The 17,979-nt window shown below is 30.6% G+C and overlaps 1 protein-coding gene and 1 long non-coding RNA gene across 4 annotated transcripts; one reads left to right on the top strand and one right to left on the bottom strand.

The window, feature by feature from the left end:
• Positions 1 to 758: 758 nt before the first annotated feature.
• LOC139100840 (uncharacterized) lies at positions 759 to 2,728 on the bottom strand. Its single transcript, XR_011545477.1, has 3 exons — positions 1,204 to 2,728; positions 995 to 1,083; positions 759 to 905 (listed from the first exon to the last, which is right to left on the bottom strand). It is a non-coding gene; the product is annotated as an uncharacterized lncRNA (long non-coding RNA).
• Positions 2,729 to 2,827: 99 nt separating this feature from the next.
• Positions 2,828 to 15,858, top strand: LOC139100838 (2-oxoglutarate dehydrogenase complex component E1-like). 3 transcript variants are annotated; one of them, XM_070653589.1, is made up of 13 exons: positions 2,829 to 3,186; positions 4,850 to 4,954; positions 5,077 to 5,217; positions 5,281 to 5,493; positions 6,091 to 6,214; positions 8,717 to 8,972; positions 9,037 to 9,271; positions 9,421 to 9,963; positions 10,031 to 11,103; positions 11,166 to 11,313; positions 11,376 to 11,530; positions 12,398 to 12,523; positions 13,613 to 15,858. In XM_070653589.1, exons 2-13 carry the CDS (start codon positions 4,865 to 4,867, stop codon positions 13,710 to 13,712), a joined length of 3,204 nt encoding a protein of 1,067 aa, XP_070509690.1. In that variant the 5' UTR covers positions 2,829 to 3,186; positions 4,850 to 4,864; the 3' UTR covers positions 13,713 to 15,858. The 3 variants fall into 3 exon arrangements, with proteins under 3 accessions (XP_070509692.1, XP_070509690.1, XP_070509691.1); XM_070653591.1 differs by lacking the exons at positions 6,091 to 6,214; positions 12,398 to 12,523 and adding an exon at positions 6,996 to 7,098 and having other exon boundaries at positions 2,828 to 3,186; XM_070653590.1 differs by lacking the exon at positions 12,398 to 12,523.
• Positions 15,859 to 17,979: the final 2,121 nt, after the last annotated feature.

Raw genomic sequence — 17,979 nt, 5'->3', positions numbered from 1 at the left:
TATGTCATTGTAAAATATAGAAAAAATATGTGTTGATCAGATAAAATATGCGAAATCAGTCAAAATTAGATATATTGATTTTTCTAAATCTGCACACATAACCTGAAATCGTTAAGGCATAAAGTATCGTTGTGCAGTGCCGTTTAATGGTAAAACTGACACTGAGTCATAATTCATGGAAATCAATGATGTCAGAAAATTTTTGGTTTTTATATAAGTTTTTATATTTCTCTATCAAGCAAATTTTTAAGACAAAAAACCATTAAAGTGAATTATGCGAAACCTTGATCTATATTAATAGAAAAGAATTGGAAAAGCGCATGATCTGAGAGAACTCAAGAAATAATTAAGAAAATATTTCAAGGGTTTTCATTTTTTTGCTTACTCGTTATAGTTTGACTTTAATAAATCGTACAAGACATTCACTTCATTAAGTCTTGTGACCTCCTTTTCATGAATACATAAATGTCGATCATAAATTCCTGTTTTACATATGCAGCATAATTGCACGGCTTTCCTCAAACATGCCTCGACGTTGAGCAATACATAAAGAGAACATGAGATAGAAATAACACAGACGAGCCTCTCATTTCTGACCTATAAATGCAGTCGTACTGTTATCTCTCTCTAATAATATATAAAGATATTACGTCACAGACACACTTCTCACATTTCTGTAAAATTTATTGCGTAAAAAGTATAAGCAGCAAGAAACTCCCAGTAAATTTTTCTGTTTTATGAATGAAAAACTTCTCGTGTAGGTTTTTTTCCATGTTCTATTTATTCTCTAATGCGGCAACAAGAAGAATAGATATAAACTGTGTATATGATCAGTTGGGTGTATTTCTGGTTTATATATTTCAGGATGAACGATTTTGTCTGAATCATAAAAGTATGCGATTTGTCTAGAAATAGATTCCGAATAACTAAAAAGCTGCCTTCTTTTTTAAAAAGCATGATGGATGAATTGAAAGTACCGTTAGCATTTACTTACCACGCAGGCATATGACTTGTCAAAAATTGCTTTTCGAATTTCTTTCAAATGGGGCTTAACGCAAGAAGACTATAAATATAGTATCCATGCTAAAAAGAAAATATGAAAATGTGTGAGTTGACTTTGAGTCATTTTTCCTTCATCACTTTTGTCAATGTCAATGATGGTTGCATCATGAGACTTTTTGAATAGATTTTGATTAAAGTTACCTGCTTTAGTTAATCAATTTCATCATTTTCCACAACTGTTGGCACATATTGTCGGCAAAAAAATTCCAATTAAGTTGATATGAAGTATATTTCCACGTGATAAGATACCGTACTAGTATATTATTGCGATAAGCGCAGTGCATTTTTAAAACTACGTCAATTGTTTGGTGGCAGAATCATATTTGGGGTTTTTTATGAGCAGACAAGGAGATTAAGATATATAAATCAACTGACTAGATAGGGTTTGGCACAATTTAATCAAAAGTTATCAATTAGTGCTTCTGTTTGAAGATTAGTTTTGTTTTGAAATCAGAAATTTAATCTAATTATTAAATAGTTTATTAAAGTTTTTATCAGACTGCTTAAAAAATCAATTGATTTCGCTTAGTTGCTCAAAGTGAAAATAATCGACCTCATATGTTTGGCAAATAGTGTGCTAAATTGTGCTTGAAGGTGTGCGCAAAAAATTTGAGTCTAATTATTTCTTCGTTGCTAAAAACTGTTTCTATGTGAAATCACCGCTGTACAAACGTAGTTCAATGATCTCTTTTTGATCTTCCTTTTTCATATTTTTATTTTGAAATAAGAGAATACAATCAAATATATGAAAGGTTCTCGCAATAAGTATAATAAACAACAGCATACATTTATTGAAACACGAGTAAAGAGACGACACGCGAAAGCACAGCCTTGGACGCTAATAAATAATTTTTTTAATATTCCGATATTTGCCTTTTATATTTGTCATTTTTGCATAACAACTAGTTTAAATGGGTAATCAGATAACACTTGCTCGATAATTACCGGCTGAATTTTAATATTTACTTAAGAAATTATTTTACGGCGCTGTTGGGAACTTTGAATTGTGTACCAAAGCAGTTGAAGTGATAATTTTTGCAGATAATAGATTATGGACTTTGAACAATAACTTTATTTGCAAATGTATCTGGAAAAGTTTTTGACATTCTTGACATTGTTATTGAAATATCTTAAATTGAGTAGAACAGCACGTAAATAAAACAATCAAGAATTGTAGTATTATTTTGGAGTAATACAAATATCGTGACTAATATCCGCAACATGTGTTCAGTCACATATTTGGGTAATACATAGAATTCATATTAATCACACTGTTCTTATCAGTATTACACTAGTTTCCCAGAACGCAGAGAAAGTCGGTTGAAGTTGCAGAGAGTTAAATCAAATAATATGTGTGAGAGAATGAGAATCGTGCTCAATAACATTTTCTCCTAAGTCTTCCTTCTCTATGACCTTGAACGTGGAATAAATTAGCAATGTCAAGAAAAGAATTCTTCTGATACGCAAAAATTGTTCTGGATTCTTCCGGTATTTCTTATCTAATCAAATTTTAATTATCACTAAACACTCTTACTGTCTATTTTTATGCATATTCGTAATATGACGCTTCTTAAAGTCTTAAGGATTTGTTTTCTTTCTTAAAACTCTTGAATATTCAGAAATAAGAGAACAATATGAAGTCAAAATAACAACAACAAATATGATTCGTGTGCTCAGTCATGAAAAAGAAGAACCGAAATACATTTGTGTATTGTGAGAAAAGAAAATGCGGCATGTGAGCTAAAAAATATATTTTCTCAAAGCATTTCAGTTCAGTTGACTCACAACAATCGGTGTGGAAGCACCCAAAAAAATAATAAATAAATCAATTGGGAATATCTTATCAATTTGAAAATAAATCATTGCCACAAAATTTTACTTTCGATTTTTTTTGGTGAACACTTGAGAATATTTTAACTATAAAATAATTAATTTTTCGAAGAAATTTATTAACGAAATAAGAAAAGTAAAAGTTTTATAATAGAAATTACGCCTTTAAGTAAATTCAGGTTGGTTACATAAGAACAAGAAAAAATCGAAAAATATAAAAATTCACGAAAAAAATCTTTAATTGTCAAGGCTGTGAAAAAGTTATAAATATTTCTTTTATATATTATCTAAAACGTGAGTACAAAAGAATTGTGTGTGTGTGCGTAATAGTTTTTATAGTGACAATTAATGATAACTAGTCTGAAGAAACTATAGATATGTAGACTATGTGACGTGTAATAATGAATTTATTCAGGTCAATGATATTTTCCATAAACGTGCAATAATGAACATGTGTAATATTAATTGTATGATTAAAAAAACATCTTACGTAATTTCCCAGAATAATTTTTCAACTCTCCGTCTCTCTTATTTCGCGCTTCCTCTTTCTCTCCTCATCGTCATCAGTTGTACAAAGACATTAAATTAAATGATAATTGTGACGATATTTTATGAATTTAAATAAGAAAGTGGTCGGAATAAAGTCTAGATCATAAAATTTTATTATATTGTTAATATGACACGCTGTTGTGACTCATTCAAACAAGTTAAAACATCCAGCACGTGATTCTATCGTCATATGCTGGAAGTAGTTTATGAGACAATTTTCAAAAAATAAAATTTTGTTTGAATTTCTTATCAGCATTGCCATTCGCAAACTAAGACTCGTGGTTGTAAGCATAACTACGTAGGAACCTTGTGATTTACCTTAATAAAAAAAATCTTGTGATGCATATGATAATTGAATTTGGAATTCCGGATAAATGATTCTCAAATTAAATGATGTAAGGAGGGAAACGTGAGGTGCGAAAATATCAAAAACATGTGATAAAATTGGCTACGTCGACAATTGTCTTCTTGATATGCTTTTACGTAGACCTTCTATTTTGTCATGACATTGTGAATAATATATTTTTTATTTTCTTAAGCACTTCTGTTTTTCACTTGTTTTTGTTTTTCTCAAATGTAAGCCAGGTATGAAGAAAAAATAATTCTACTCATTTGCCTTTTCGCAAATCAATACCTCATGTGGGATATATATTTACTTCATCTAAAATTAGATGTACATGAAATGATCTTCACAAAAAGAAATTTCAAATACACAGTTTATTGCTAGTTGAAAAAAAGATTTCACCGTATGATCTTTGTTGTTGTTATTTGGCTTTAATCCAACATTTAAAGCAAAAAAAATTGACTGTTTCTACGTCAACATACATTGCGTTATTGTAATTTCCTTTTCTCTATTATTTTTCGATAATGTGGAATTTTTATATTATATCGGCTTTAAGTGGTTAAAGCGCAGTTTCTGAACAATTTAGATTGATCATCAAGAATGCTCGTGCGGCAAATAAACATTTTTGTCAACCTTTTAATCTCATTAAATTTATTGTATTTCAATAACATTGAAAAATGACAAACAATTATATGAACGAGACATACTGCGTCTATCTAGCAAAACGTGAGAGGATTTGTAGTTTGCTAAAAAAATTGAAAAGTGAAATTTGGAGAGCTTATCAAGTCACGAGGCGAAAGTCGCCGTTTTCTTATATTTCAATGAATTATTATTTTATATTGGAATTCCGTCACATTGACCTATTATTACCTGGAAAATAGTTTCAGGGTTTTCTTACTCGTAAGAACTGACGCAGTTCATTCAAGATTTATAATCCTACAAACATTGTTGTTTGATGTGATATTTATCTTGGCAGTATTTGATGAACATGTTGCATATTAAAGCCTTGATTGTCATAAAAACTAAATTGTTTTACTTTATAATTATTATTATAATTTATTGTAGAGACCCAGATAAAAGATGCATCGCGCTAGACAAGCTTTTAATATCTTAACGCCGGCAGGTCAACAAAATTTCGGTTCATGGTTGGTGCGTCAGCAGAAATCTAAGGTATAAGTCAATGACTATTATATTTTGTACGCAAAGCATTCTGTACTTTTTGTCAGAAAGCCAAGTCAAAAGATTTTTCACGTGAATAATTTTAACAATTCATCCAATATTTTTATTTTTAGATCGCAAATGATTTTATCGCTGCGTCAGCTGTTAAAACATACAACTCAGCCGCTGCAGAGCCTTTCCTTAATGGATCAAGTACAGCATATGTTGAAGAAATGTATAATGCATGGCTTGCGGATCCATCATCTGTTCATGCTGTAAGATATTCATCATTAGAAGTTATTCAAATATTTAATTGACATATTCACTTTACTTTTAAGTCATGGGATGCATATTTCCGTAATAACTCATATTCAGCTCCACCATCACTCGCACCACCACCTAAAAATCATGTTCCTATTTCACAAGTTGCAAGAACTGGATCAGCTCTTGCACCAGCTGGATATAGTGGAGCACCAATGGCTGGATACCAAGTCGATGACAAATTAGTAGATGACCATTTGGCTGTTCAAGCTATTATTAGAAGTTATCAGGTAAAAAGTCATGAATGTGAATTGAATGGATGAATGAATGAATGGATTTACGTTATAAAACAAATAATTTGAAAGCATTAGTAGGTTTAAGCGAAATAAGTCTATGGAGCAAGAAAAAAATATTTGAATGATTATCCATAACTGCATGAATAACTAGTTATATTAAGTTTCTAACTAGAATATTAATAGATCTTTTCTACTCCATTAACTAAATAAGATTCGTCTACGTTTCTATAAAAACTTTCTCGTCTAAGCCTCATTATTTGTTCATTTGTTAGGGATCATTTCAGAACTAGTAAGTCGATGAAATATCGACAGCTATTTCTGAAATTGTCAAAACTAGTCTCGATATGATAATTGGCTAAACCAAAAAAATTAGTGTAAAAAGATTTCATAAATTTTCAATGAAATTTTTTTGCGACTCTCAAAATTAACACCAAAAAAATTAGATTTTTGTACTAAATATAGTTTATTAATGTATCCGTTGTTTCATAATTTTTTAACAAAACGAATTGATAAAAAATTTATTAACACATCACAAAACAACAAAATAATCGATAATTAAATCAAATTGTTTGTAACAACCTTAATTTGTAGTCTCGTGGTCACTTGATGGCTGATTATGATCCGTTGGGTATCATTAATTCAGAAACTCAAATAGGTCCTGATGGAGTTCCACGTCGTGCAAATGAAAAAGTTACTCGCAACTATATGTTATTTGGTAAATATTTTAAAATTCTCAAAGACACAAAAATTCGTATCTTTTTATTTTCGAAATCTTTCAAATTTTTGAATGACATTGACATGCATTTGATGCAGTTGTCTGTCATAAAATTGAAGATAATTGATATTGAGATTCGGAGAAAAATTATATTTAATTATTTTGTACATGAAATTTACACCTACACCAGTATCAAATTTTTATATTTTTTTATTTGACACCTTTTATGATTTACTTTATTGGTTGAATCGAGACATTATAGCAAAAAAAATTATCATCACCATCATGAAAAACTTTACTTCTGCCCTTCCTTCTTATCTTTTTTCTTTGCATCTATATATATAAATATTAGTCTCAAGTTTCACAATTTGAAGCTTGCAGAGCTTCAAGATAATCATTTTGTTATTCATGCTTATGAATTTTATGATATCTAATGATAATGAAAATGATTTAATTAATTTAACACACTGTGTGTTATGTAATAAATATGTGAGTGATCAATAATGTTTGCAGAAACAATTTTTGTAGTATTGCAGCACTAATAAGCCTATGATTGAAATAATATTAATAATCTAATGTGTATGATATTTTATAAGACATAATCTAACAATTTGTGGAGGTTTAGTTATTTATTCTTCTATAAGAAAGTTTTTGAAAACATTTAACAGAGAAAAAGCTTTCAAATAAGTGTGATATAATTTAAATTAAACTAAATAATCTAAAAAATCTAAACCAAGATGTTAAAAAAATGAGAAATTACGAAACCAAACATGTCCTTTAGATACGAGGTCATCACATTGCTAAATTAGATCCTTTGGGAATCGCAAGTGCTGATTTGGATAACAAAACACCACCGGAACTTTTGTACACACATTATCGCTTCGGTGAGTAGAATGTTGACGATTATTACAAAAACTCGAGAGAGTTTTGTTCTCAGACTCAATTTATGGTGTATAAAAATGAGTTTAGTTAAGAATGCTCCAAATAATAATATTGGTATCTTACACATACACATTAAATCTCATTGGAATTATTATGAAAAATTTAAAGTTGATCAAATATTTGAAAATCAAAATCTATCGGACAAGTAAACATCAAAATTTTACAGATGTAGTATATAGGATTGTCAGCACATTTTTGCCACAGTTTAACATTGAAAAATGATACCAAGTATCAAATCATCGACATTGACTACAGTTTGATGAATACCACAAAAAGTGCATTATATTCCACAATCAAATGACTTGATTTCTAAATTGGTACAGTGAATAGCTTTATAAATTTGGCTTTATTGTGCTTGAATTGGTAACTCAAACAGAGAAATTCATAAACTGACTGTAAGAGTGAGTTGTGGCAAAAATGAGCTTCAAATTGCATGCTTTCTTCTCCTTAAACAAAATAATAATTTAAATCTTTTTATTATTCCCAAATATTTTCTTTTTCTTTTATTCTTTTTAAATGTTTTAATGATTTTTGAATATCCTTGCATCTGAAAAATTCCAATTAAAAATTAAAAATTTAAAATCTGATAGATGAGAGAAAAATTGGTCATGCTATAAATCATGCAGAATTAATGGGAATTGATTGCTTGAGTAAGGAATTACAAACAAAAAAATCAATGTTGATTTGACAAAAGTACCTAAAATTAAATTAGGCTTGTAATTTCCGAACCAATCCACACATTTTGTATATAATTATTCACTTGCACTTCATATTTGTAAATATAAATCATCTGTAATAGGTTTTTATACATGTATAGTTTTTCGCAATTTAGCTTTAGGTGTAGCTTTGTGTTCATGACTTTATACGACAATTTACATGGGCACTTTAGTATATAGAACACCTTATCTTTGATGTTTTCATACTTTTTGCATTATCTACATTATTTCCATATTGAAATTATTTCTCATTTATAAAATTCATGATGGTCATTATTTATGTGAAACTTTCACGGTATAAGGGATGAATCTCATTAAATGTCAAATATTTTCACAGAAAATTCACTTCAAATTTTACATATTTAGTGGTTTCAAAAGAAATTTGGACTCACCTGGGCCATTTATCAAAATTTCACCGCATTTCAGGCATGACTTATATGCATATTATGCCTGAAAATGACAAATTGTCAACTATTTCAAGATTTTCAAAATTTATTGCATCTCAAGAATGATATGACTTGGTAATGAAATGGGTGCATGCACAAATTGGCTTTATGTGCTGCCTCGACTTCTAAAATTGGTTTATAAATTTAAAAGAAAACTTTTGATCGAAATTTTTACAGAATCTGAATCGTTTGGAACCTCTATGTATGTCTCCGAGTTTCAAGAAATTATAAACGTTTGTTCATGTCTCATTAAAGTCTACTTTCCTATCCACATGTACTTTTTGTACCCTTACCTTACTTAATTTTCATGTACATTTTAAATAATTTTTTTCATACATTTTTTAAAACATAACTTCCAAGCATACAAAACCTAATGTGTTGTTTTCTGACTAATATAGGCGAACATGATATGGACAGAGTATTCAAACTTCCAAGCACAACATTTATTGGTGGAAAAGACAAGTTCCTTCCATTACGTGAAATCTTAAATCGTCTTGAAAATGCTTATTGTAATAAGATTGGCGTTGAATTCATGTTTATCAACTCATTGGAACAATGTAACTGGATTCGTGAAAAATTCGAATCTCCAAATGCCATAAACTACTCAAATGAAGATAAAAGATTAATTTTAGCTCGTTTGACACGTGCTACTGGGTATGTATTGATGCTTTACAACTATTGAAGAATGTTTCTGATAATTTTATTTTGAAATTTGCAGCTTTGAAGCCTTCTTAGCAAAGAAATTCTCATCTGAGAAACGTTTTGGTCTTGAGGGATGCGAAATTATGATTCCAGCTATGAAGGAAGTCATTGATACCTCAACACGTTTGGGAGTTGAATCTATTATCATGGGAATGCCACATCGTGGTCGTTTGAATGTTCTTGCTAACGTTTGTCGTAAACCATTACATCAAATCTTCACACAATTTGCCGGTTTGGAGGCTGCTGACGATGTGAGTAAATTTCTTCCTTATCTTGTCACTACGTTACTTCAAAAATCGGATGATTTTTGTTGGTGACAATGTTGTTTATCATAAATTTATCACAAATACTGTCGACTTACTAATATCTTGATAAACATTTTAAAATAATGTATTTTTAGGGATCTGGTGATGTCAAATATCACTTGGGAACATACATTGAACGTCTCAATCGTGTCACAAACAAGAACATTCGATTGGCTGTCGTTGCCAATCCATCACATTTAGAGGCTTGTGATCCAGTCGTTCAAGGAAAAACAAGAGCTGAACAGTTTTATCGCGGTGATGGTGAAGGAAAGAAAGTTATGTCTATCATGCTTCACGGTGATGCTGCTTTCTGTGGTCAAGGTGTTGTCTTCGAAACTATGCACTTGTCAGATTTGCCTGATTACACAACACACGGAACAATTCACATTGTTGTTAACAACCAAATTGGTTTCACAACTGATCCACGTCACTCACGTTCATCACCTTACTGTACAGATGTTGCTCGTGTTGTAAATGCTCCCATTTTCCACGTTAATTCTGATGACCCAGAGAGTGTTATGCATGTTTGTCGCGTTGCTGCTGAATGGCGTGCAACTTTCCACAAAGATGTTATCATTGATATTGTCAGTTATCGTCGTAATGGACACAATGAAATTGATGAACCTATGTTTACACAAGTAAGACAACTTAATAATCTTTATTCATGAACAAATTGTAATAAGATATATCTTTCAATATTTGTAGCCACTTATGTACAAACGTGTCCGTCAAACTAAGCCTGTATTGGATCTTTATGCAAATAAATTGATTGAAGAAGGATGTGTTACAGCTGAGGAAGTTAAAAGTGTTCGCGAAAAGTACGACAAGATCTGTGAAGATGCTTTAGAGCAAGCAAAGACAGAAACACACATTAAATATAAGGATTGGTTAGATTCTCCATGGTCTGGTTTCTTTGAAGGCAAAGATCCATTGAAGGTTAGTGCAACTGGAGTTCCAGAGGAAACTTTAATTCATATCGGAAACAGATTCTCACAACCACCACCAAATGCAGCCGAATTCATCATCCACAAAGGTTTATTGCGTGTCTTGGCTGCACGTAAAGACATGGTTGACACTCGTATTGCTGATTGGGCATTGGCAGAAGCAATGGCTATGGGTTCCTTAATGCGTGAAGGAATTCACGTCAGATTATCTGGTCAAGATGTTGAACGTGGTACATTCTCACATCGTCATCACGTACTCCATCATCAGGAAGTCGATAAGGCTACATACAGACCATTGAACCATCTTTATCCAGATCAAGCTCCTTATACAGTTTGTAATAGTTCCTTATCAGAATACGGTGTCCTTGGTTTCGAATTGGGATACAGTATGACAAATCCAAATGCTCTTGTCTGTTGGGAAGCACAATTTGGTGATTTCAACAACACAGCTCAATGTATTATTGATCAATTTATCAGTTCTGGTCAAGCTAAATGGGTACGTCAAAGTGGTTTAGTTATGTTACTTCCTCATGGTATGGAAGGTATGGGACCTGAACATTCATCAGCTCGTTTAGAACGTTTCCTCCAAATGTCTGCTGACGATCCCGATTATTTCCCACCAGAAAGCGAGGAATTCGCTATTAGACAACTTCACGATATTAACTGGATTGTTGCTAACTGTTCAACACCTGCTAACTATTTCCACATTCTTAGACGACAAATTGCAATCCCATTCAGAAAACCATTAGTTTTGATGACTCCAAAGAGTTTATTGAGACATCCAGAATGTAAGAGCAGCTTCTCTGAGATGGTTGAAGGCACTGAATTCCAACGGTAAGCTTTTCATTATCCTTTTACTTTTTAGAATGATATTTATTCTTATTTTTTGTTTGCAGTGTCATTCCTGATCGCGGACCAGCATCTGAAAATGCAAATAATGTAAAACGTATCATCTTCTGTACTGGACGTGTGTACTACGATTTAATCAAAGCTCGTCGTGATAAGGGTCTCGAAGCTGAAATTGCTATCTCAACAGTTGAACAAGTACGTTTATCATTAAAGTTTTTAATAAGGTAGGAAATAACTAAGACTGATTTTTATTGCAGATCTCACCCTTCCCATATGACTTAGTGAAGAACGAATGCTTCAAATATCCAAATGCAGAAATTGTGTGGGCACAAGAGGAGCATAAGAATCAAGGTGCATGGAACTACGTTTTACCTCGCTTTGAGACAGCATTGAACTCAAGTCGTGACACACGGTAAGAAAAGCTTTTATCATCTTTGCATCCTTCTTTATATGTTTCTTTCGGACATGTTTATGTAGTTTATTTGCTGATCTGCGTTCTCCTGGTGTTGAATCAAAATCGATTTTTGAAACCCTCAAACAATCTTTATACTTTATTTTCTACCCCATTCTTTTGTTAGTAATCCCCGATTCTGATAAAATGGTGTTATGGTAATTGGCATGAAAAAATTGGAGAGGAAATTATTATTTTTAAAAAGTATTCAATTGGTGGTTGGAAATTCTATTTTAGTAGCTAATTATTTTATCAGAATTTATATTTTGATTATTCCGTAACTTTATATTTTTACACAATGCACAATTCATCCTATGGTTTTTACCCTTTTCAAACCTTTTACAAAAGAACGAAAGTTTTGGCAAAAAAAGTTCTATTGTCTATCAATCAACTAAAAAATATGAAAAATCAAGTACAACATTTTGTCTCTAATAGTAGGATACGTACACATTATTTTCATTGCTTTTTTAAATGTATCAAAGTAGCTAATTATTATAATTTAGAGTGATATTATGTTGGGTAATGAATAAGAAGTTTTATAGAAAAAAGTCCCGAAAAATCACTTTACCATTACAGCCATAATGTTGCGGATTCAAACACCACAAGCATTCCTTTCAATGATATTGATAAAGACAAACAGGATGAGATAAAGTCATTAGAAAATGATCAGAAGCATAATCAGCTAAGAAATCGTAAAGAAAAGTCATTTTGGGCAAGCTGGTTTAGCTTTGGAACGTCATTTTCCGATTCAGATGATTCGGATGATGAGAAGAATAGTAAAAAGAAAATTCCTAATAACAAAATTAATGACCATAATTCTTATAACAGGCCGCACGGCCCCAATGTCACCATGAGCACGCGTAAGTCGAGTGCCTGTAAATATACCAACTTTAATGCTCCTGACCAAGAAGCTGCGAAATTATTATCACGCAGAACACCAGCTCGAACTGTTAGGTGAGGGGACTACATAGAAAAAAAAACTTGAACATATTTAAATTATTGGACTTACATATACGTCGACTATTTTTGTGGGAATGATTTTTAATTGGATTTTATATAGTTTTGCAAGACGTACAAAAGACCATAACAAAACAAAAAGACCAGGCTAAATTTAATTTAATTTTCTTGACCGCTTTTATTGACGACTTATTAACTTTATCACACTTGTTATTCGATGGTTTTGGGCAAAAAACAAACAAACTTGTGGATTTTTATTATTTTTTATTAGTTATCGAAATTTCTTGCGCATTTTTGAACAACAAACATGTTTATGTATTCACTTTGCGCTTGTTGATCTGTAGATAGATTGTACAGAAATCACACGTGCTAGAAATGGCAAGATAAGTCTATTTGACTAATTCTTGCGAAAAAAGTGGGAACAAAGTTATCTTGACTTAAAGAAAACAAAAGTTTTAAGCTACACAAACTGGTTGTTACGTCAAAAATGTGCTTGGGAAAAATATTAGTTATTGAAAGTTATTATTTTTTATTTCCGTTATGAATTGATTGGCATTGTAATTGGCTTACTTAACAAAATTTTATAATTTCTTTACGTCTACCTATTCGTCTATTACTATTGGCACTAATATAGTAAATTGGCATATGAAGGAACGAAAAAAAAAAACACTTACTTATGTGAATAGAAGTAAATAAAAAACAGATACATTAGTGATGTATGATTTAGAATAGATATAAAAAAAATACCTTCCACCTTTGCGATGCAATTTCCATTTTATGCACTTTCTCTAATAACTCATCTTCTTTCATATCATTCGCATTTCCCTCACATTCTTTTAATATTTAATGTCTTTTACTTTTTTTTGTCATTGTTTCAATTACTTTGGATGTGCTTTTTTGTGTATCTTTTTATGATTACTTTTTATATGTTTCACGCAAATTAACTTTCAAATGTGTTGAAAGTTTTATCATTTTTTGTATGTCACTTTATATATATTCCATAAACTCGCTGACTCTTGATAATTGCTCACTTTATAATCCTGAGAATATTTTTAATAAAAAAATTCTTTTAAATCAATTTTTTAGCTATATGGGCCGCCCATGTGCAGCATCAACCGCAACTGGTTCAAAAGCTCAGCACTTGAGAGAGCTTAACAACTTCTTGAATGAAGCCACAACCTTCTAAATAGATAAAATTTATTATCTTACTTAAAAAAAAAAACTATCTCTCGACAAATTTAACGATGAACATAATTTTTATGCGTCCACACCAACCAATTTCTTTTTAAGACATCATGAAACTTTTGTGAGGAACTAATGTCAACTATACAACAAACTTTTTGAGCATCGAATGTGCTTTCATCTTAGATTTTATTATTATTTTTTTTATCTCATCATGTCATTTTAATCATCTTAGGAGATTCTTTTTCGAAATGTTTAATGAGGAACCTGAAATGTTGGAGGAATTGACTAAAAATTATTAAGATAATGTCTCTTATAACAAAATTTTTTATGTCATTTAATCGAACTACTAACCAATGATTTTGTGATAAACAATATATTCTGATCACTCTTTGCAATTTGGTCTGCATATATGCAGAATTTTAGCTAAAAGAGTTAGTTCAGAGATATTTGAGCGAAATAGATAACGATCGATTTGGACAGTTCCATCAACATTTGATCTACCTCCTTAAAGAAAAAACCATGAAACAACTAAATTATTCATAATTGATTATTTATTTTAATCTTTAAGTTAAGATCGTAAAAATATTAATTAGAAAAATTCTTAAAAATTTATTTCTCTATTTTATTATTATGTATATCCATTTACTTAAAAAACTGAATAATTGAAGCTTAAATTTTTTTGCTTATTTTTGATTAGACTTAATTTGACAGACATTTTCTTGTGAGACATATTGGATTTCCTTTTAGTTTTTTTTTCTTTAGAATTAAAAAAACCGAACTTATACAGTGTTGATAATTAATTAAATTAAATTATTATTATCTATATTAAATTTCTGATGGAGAAAAAAATGGAAGAATTAGTTTATAGGCATAAAGACTTGTTATATTGGTAAATGATACGATGCAGGAATCATCAATCAAATTGAATTTAGATTGACGATAAGAAAAACTAAATAAATAAAATTATTTCTTTATTCTTTGTAAAAGAAAATAAAATTTATGAAAATAAATACACAAAAAAAGTCCTAAATTATTTTCAAAGCTTAGAATAAATTAGTGGAAATTGAATCCTGTATAGAAAATTTTATATATTAATTTATTCATTAGGTCAGTGATTCTCAAACAAGTTTAGGCTCACTAAATTTGATGGCACATTTTAGTTGGTAAAAGGATGGTTAAGGTGATAAAGTATTCAAATTTGCAACTAGGAAATTTCACAGTCTACATATTGTTTGAGAACCGCTGTTATAGTTATTCATATGTGATTCAAGTCTTTTTGCAGCATTGATGAAAGTTGATCCTCATGATGATTTAATTATTCCTAAATCTGAGCGTCTACAAAAATTATTACCGTCCCAATTATATCCATAAATTGTATATCCATACTTTTTGAAGTTTCCGTACCAAATTGAAGCTTATTTGAAATAGTAGATTTAGTTATTAAATGTTTAGTACTTATTTAGTTAATTAAATTGTGTTTAAAATCATTATGAGGAATGAAATCAGCGATCTATTGCCGACAAAAAGCTTGATAACATTAGTGAAAAATATGAAAAAAAAAATTTAATTACCTGTTACACAGCATAGAAAATATTGACATGCTAAAACTAATTAAAACATGTAGGTGCTAAACAAATGTGAAATTTTTTTTAGATCTTAAGCATTTTATCAAAATTTTTACGTGCAGTCACAAAACCTGATAATTTATGACCTGAAAGTAATGAGAACAAAATTGGCAAATATACTAATTTTTGAGATGGTTTTTACCCCACACAATATAGTCAAATAAAAAAAAATGCTTTAAGATCGCTATTTGCACCTACCGAGAAAAAGAAAAAATTGATATAAATTGTACTTTGTAAATATGAAACTTCTTTATTGCTTAAAAACATTTTTTTTCATCCATATTTGCATTAAATTCAAAAAAAAAACTTATAAATGAACCTCAACAAATATTTGCACGATCACTTTTTACAAAATTAAGAGAAAGAATTGTAAAAGTAATATAAAATTTGATGGAAATTGCTTCATCAACAACAAATTGCGACTTAACATTAATATTTTTTAGCACTAATTTGTTGATACGACAGACAAATTACAAGAATATTAAATGTTTGACGATGAAATAAAAAATTGCAGAAAAACAACTTAATCTAGACTCAAACTAATCACTTTAATATTTTATAAATTACAGCATCAAGCCTATAGTAATTTCAAGACCAGTTAGTGCATCGACAGCAAGTGGAAATAAATTTCAGCACACGAAAGAAACGGATGAGTTAATGGAAGCAGCAATGACTATCGGATCCAAGCCCACTCCACCCAAGACCGATGACGATCAGAGATGCCGAAAAGCTTTGAAAATTTCGTATTGGTCAAAATAATTTTCTAAATTTTCTGACTGTTAATGTCTTTAATGTTGATAAAATATATATTTTGTGACAATATAGCAACTTTAACTTCGCGGCTTAACTCGATTGTCCCGTAACTAGATTCTACACACACACACACACACAAATCATTCACTAATGTGCATCAAAAAATTAAGTATTTGCAATAACTAATCTCTCTACCCTAAAAACTATTACAGTAAAAGGCAATTGAATCGGATATACAATCAAAGACATCAAATGCAATATCGCATGTTTCAGTTTTATGAGGATTTTTACCTCTGTGAACATGATGCCTATACGATACTGTTTTTAGACATCTATTAACTGCCCTGAGAGTAAAAATGAAATATCTTTGATCATTTGTACCGGCAGTATATAAATCGACCAATCCATCAAGTGTAGGATATCCGTGCTTGTCAAGTGAATTTGTTTTATGGAAAATGCATTGCATTAGACAACCAGCCAACCATCGATCTTCATTTGACAGGAGAACTGGATGAAGAGGTAAAGCAGGTGCCGTTGGAATAACTATTGGTGTTGGTTTAGTATTCCATCTACTTAAATTCAGCATATCGATCAAGCTTCTTCTTTTAATGTCATGTTTCTTCACAATATTTTGAGTAGAATTGGAGATGGGTTTAAAATTCTTTTGTAACTGACTGTCAAGGTCTCGTTCAACAACTTTATGACTTGATAGAATATTCATTAATTCCTCGTGTGCTTCTATAACCTTTTCCTTCTTAATTTCCGGTGGTTGTTGTGAAATGAATTGCTGCACAATATCTGGAAAAGCAGATTTAAATTGTCCTTCTAAATATGCTGAATAGCTTGGATCAACAGCATAGTCAGGAAAATCAATAATATTTTTCGATCCATGATGATGAAATGCAAATGGATTGACATATTGAGGAATTTCGTGACTGTGTGCATCATGGAAGTACTCATATCCATCAAAAGGATGATTCAAGTGATTATGGTGCGGATGATGATGCGGATGATGATTTTTCGATAGATACTCTACATGCTTCTCTAATAAATCATGATGGTTAGCGTTTTTAAAGTGATTATTATCATTTAATGTTGCATAAACTAAGTCATCAATAATGTTGGACTTTATTTCACTTTGACAACTTTTTATAAAATAGTCAACTTTTGCTGGGAGCGTTGGAATCGATAAACAATGTGCTTTCTGCAATTAAAATTAATTATTACTCTAGTTAAATGAACTCATGGGAATACACCCATGTTGCATCATCATGGTAAAAAAAGAGGAAAGAAAATAAAAAGTCGGAAAAAGTGTTTATTGTGATTTTTACTTTCGTTTGGAAGTGCTTTATGCAGTTTTACGTTATATGCTGTTTAAAAAATGCGTATACGAAAAAATTAGATCATTAGGAAAATTCCAAATCACTCAGTGTTAATTTAAAGCACGAATACTTTTGTTTTGATAGTAGAACTGCTAAATGCTTGAAAATCTATGGCCTCAAGACTCTCCAGATGTAGAATGCAGCAAACTGCATTTTCGGCGTAAAATGGTTCAAAATCACTTATACCTCGCCAAAGCAACTTTGATTCTTACCATTAAGCTAAATGCCAATATTTTAACGATTGAGTATTCGTCAGACTCATACTTAGATCAATAGTTAATAGTGGAATCTTAGCCACTTCTTTGATGACATTACTGACTATAGCTTATAAATGGAGGCTGTGACCGCGATTCTTTTTTATTCTATATTTATGTTTATTCTTAAATGACTTTTTTAATGAAAATGCCTCTGTAAGTTAAAATACTCGGATAATCGACTTGCTACTTAAAGAGGCATAAAAACCTTTTAAATAATTTAGCATTACGGGTTGACAAATTAAGATATAAAA

The sequence above is a fragment of the Chironomus tepperi genome, unplaced genomic scaffold (genome assembly GCF_022539635.2).
Source record: "Chironomus tepperi strain 1889 unplaced genomic scaffold, CSIRO-AGI_Ctep_v1 contig_68, whole genome shotgun sequence".
In the NCBI taxonomy this organism is placed as follows: domain Eukaryota; kingdom Metazoa; phylum Arthropoda; class Insecta; order Diptera; family Chironomidae; genus Chironomus; species Chironomus tepperi.
Note: the sequence above shows the minus strand (reverse complement) of the source record. Positions and strands in the feature narration are given on the sequence as shown.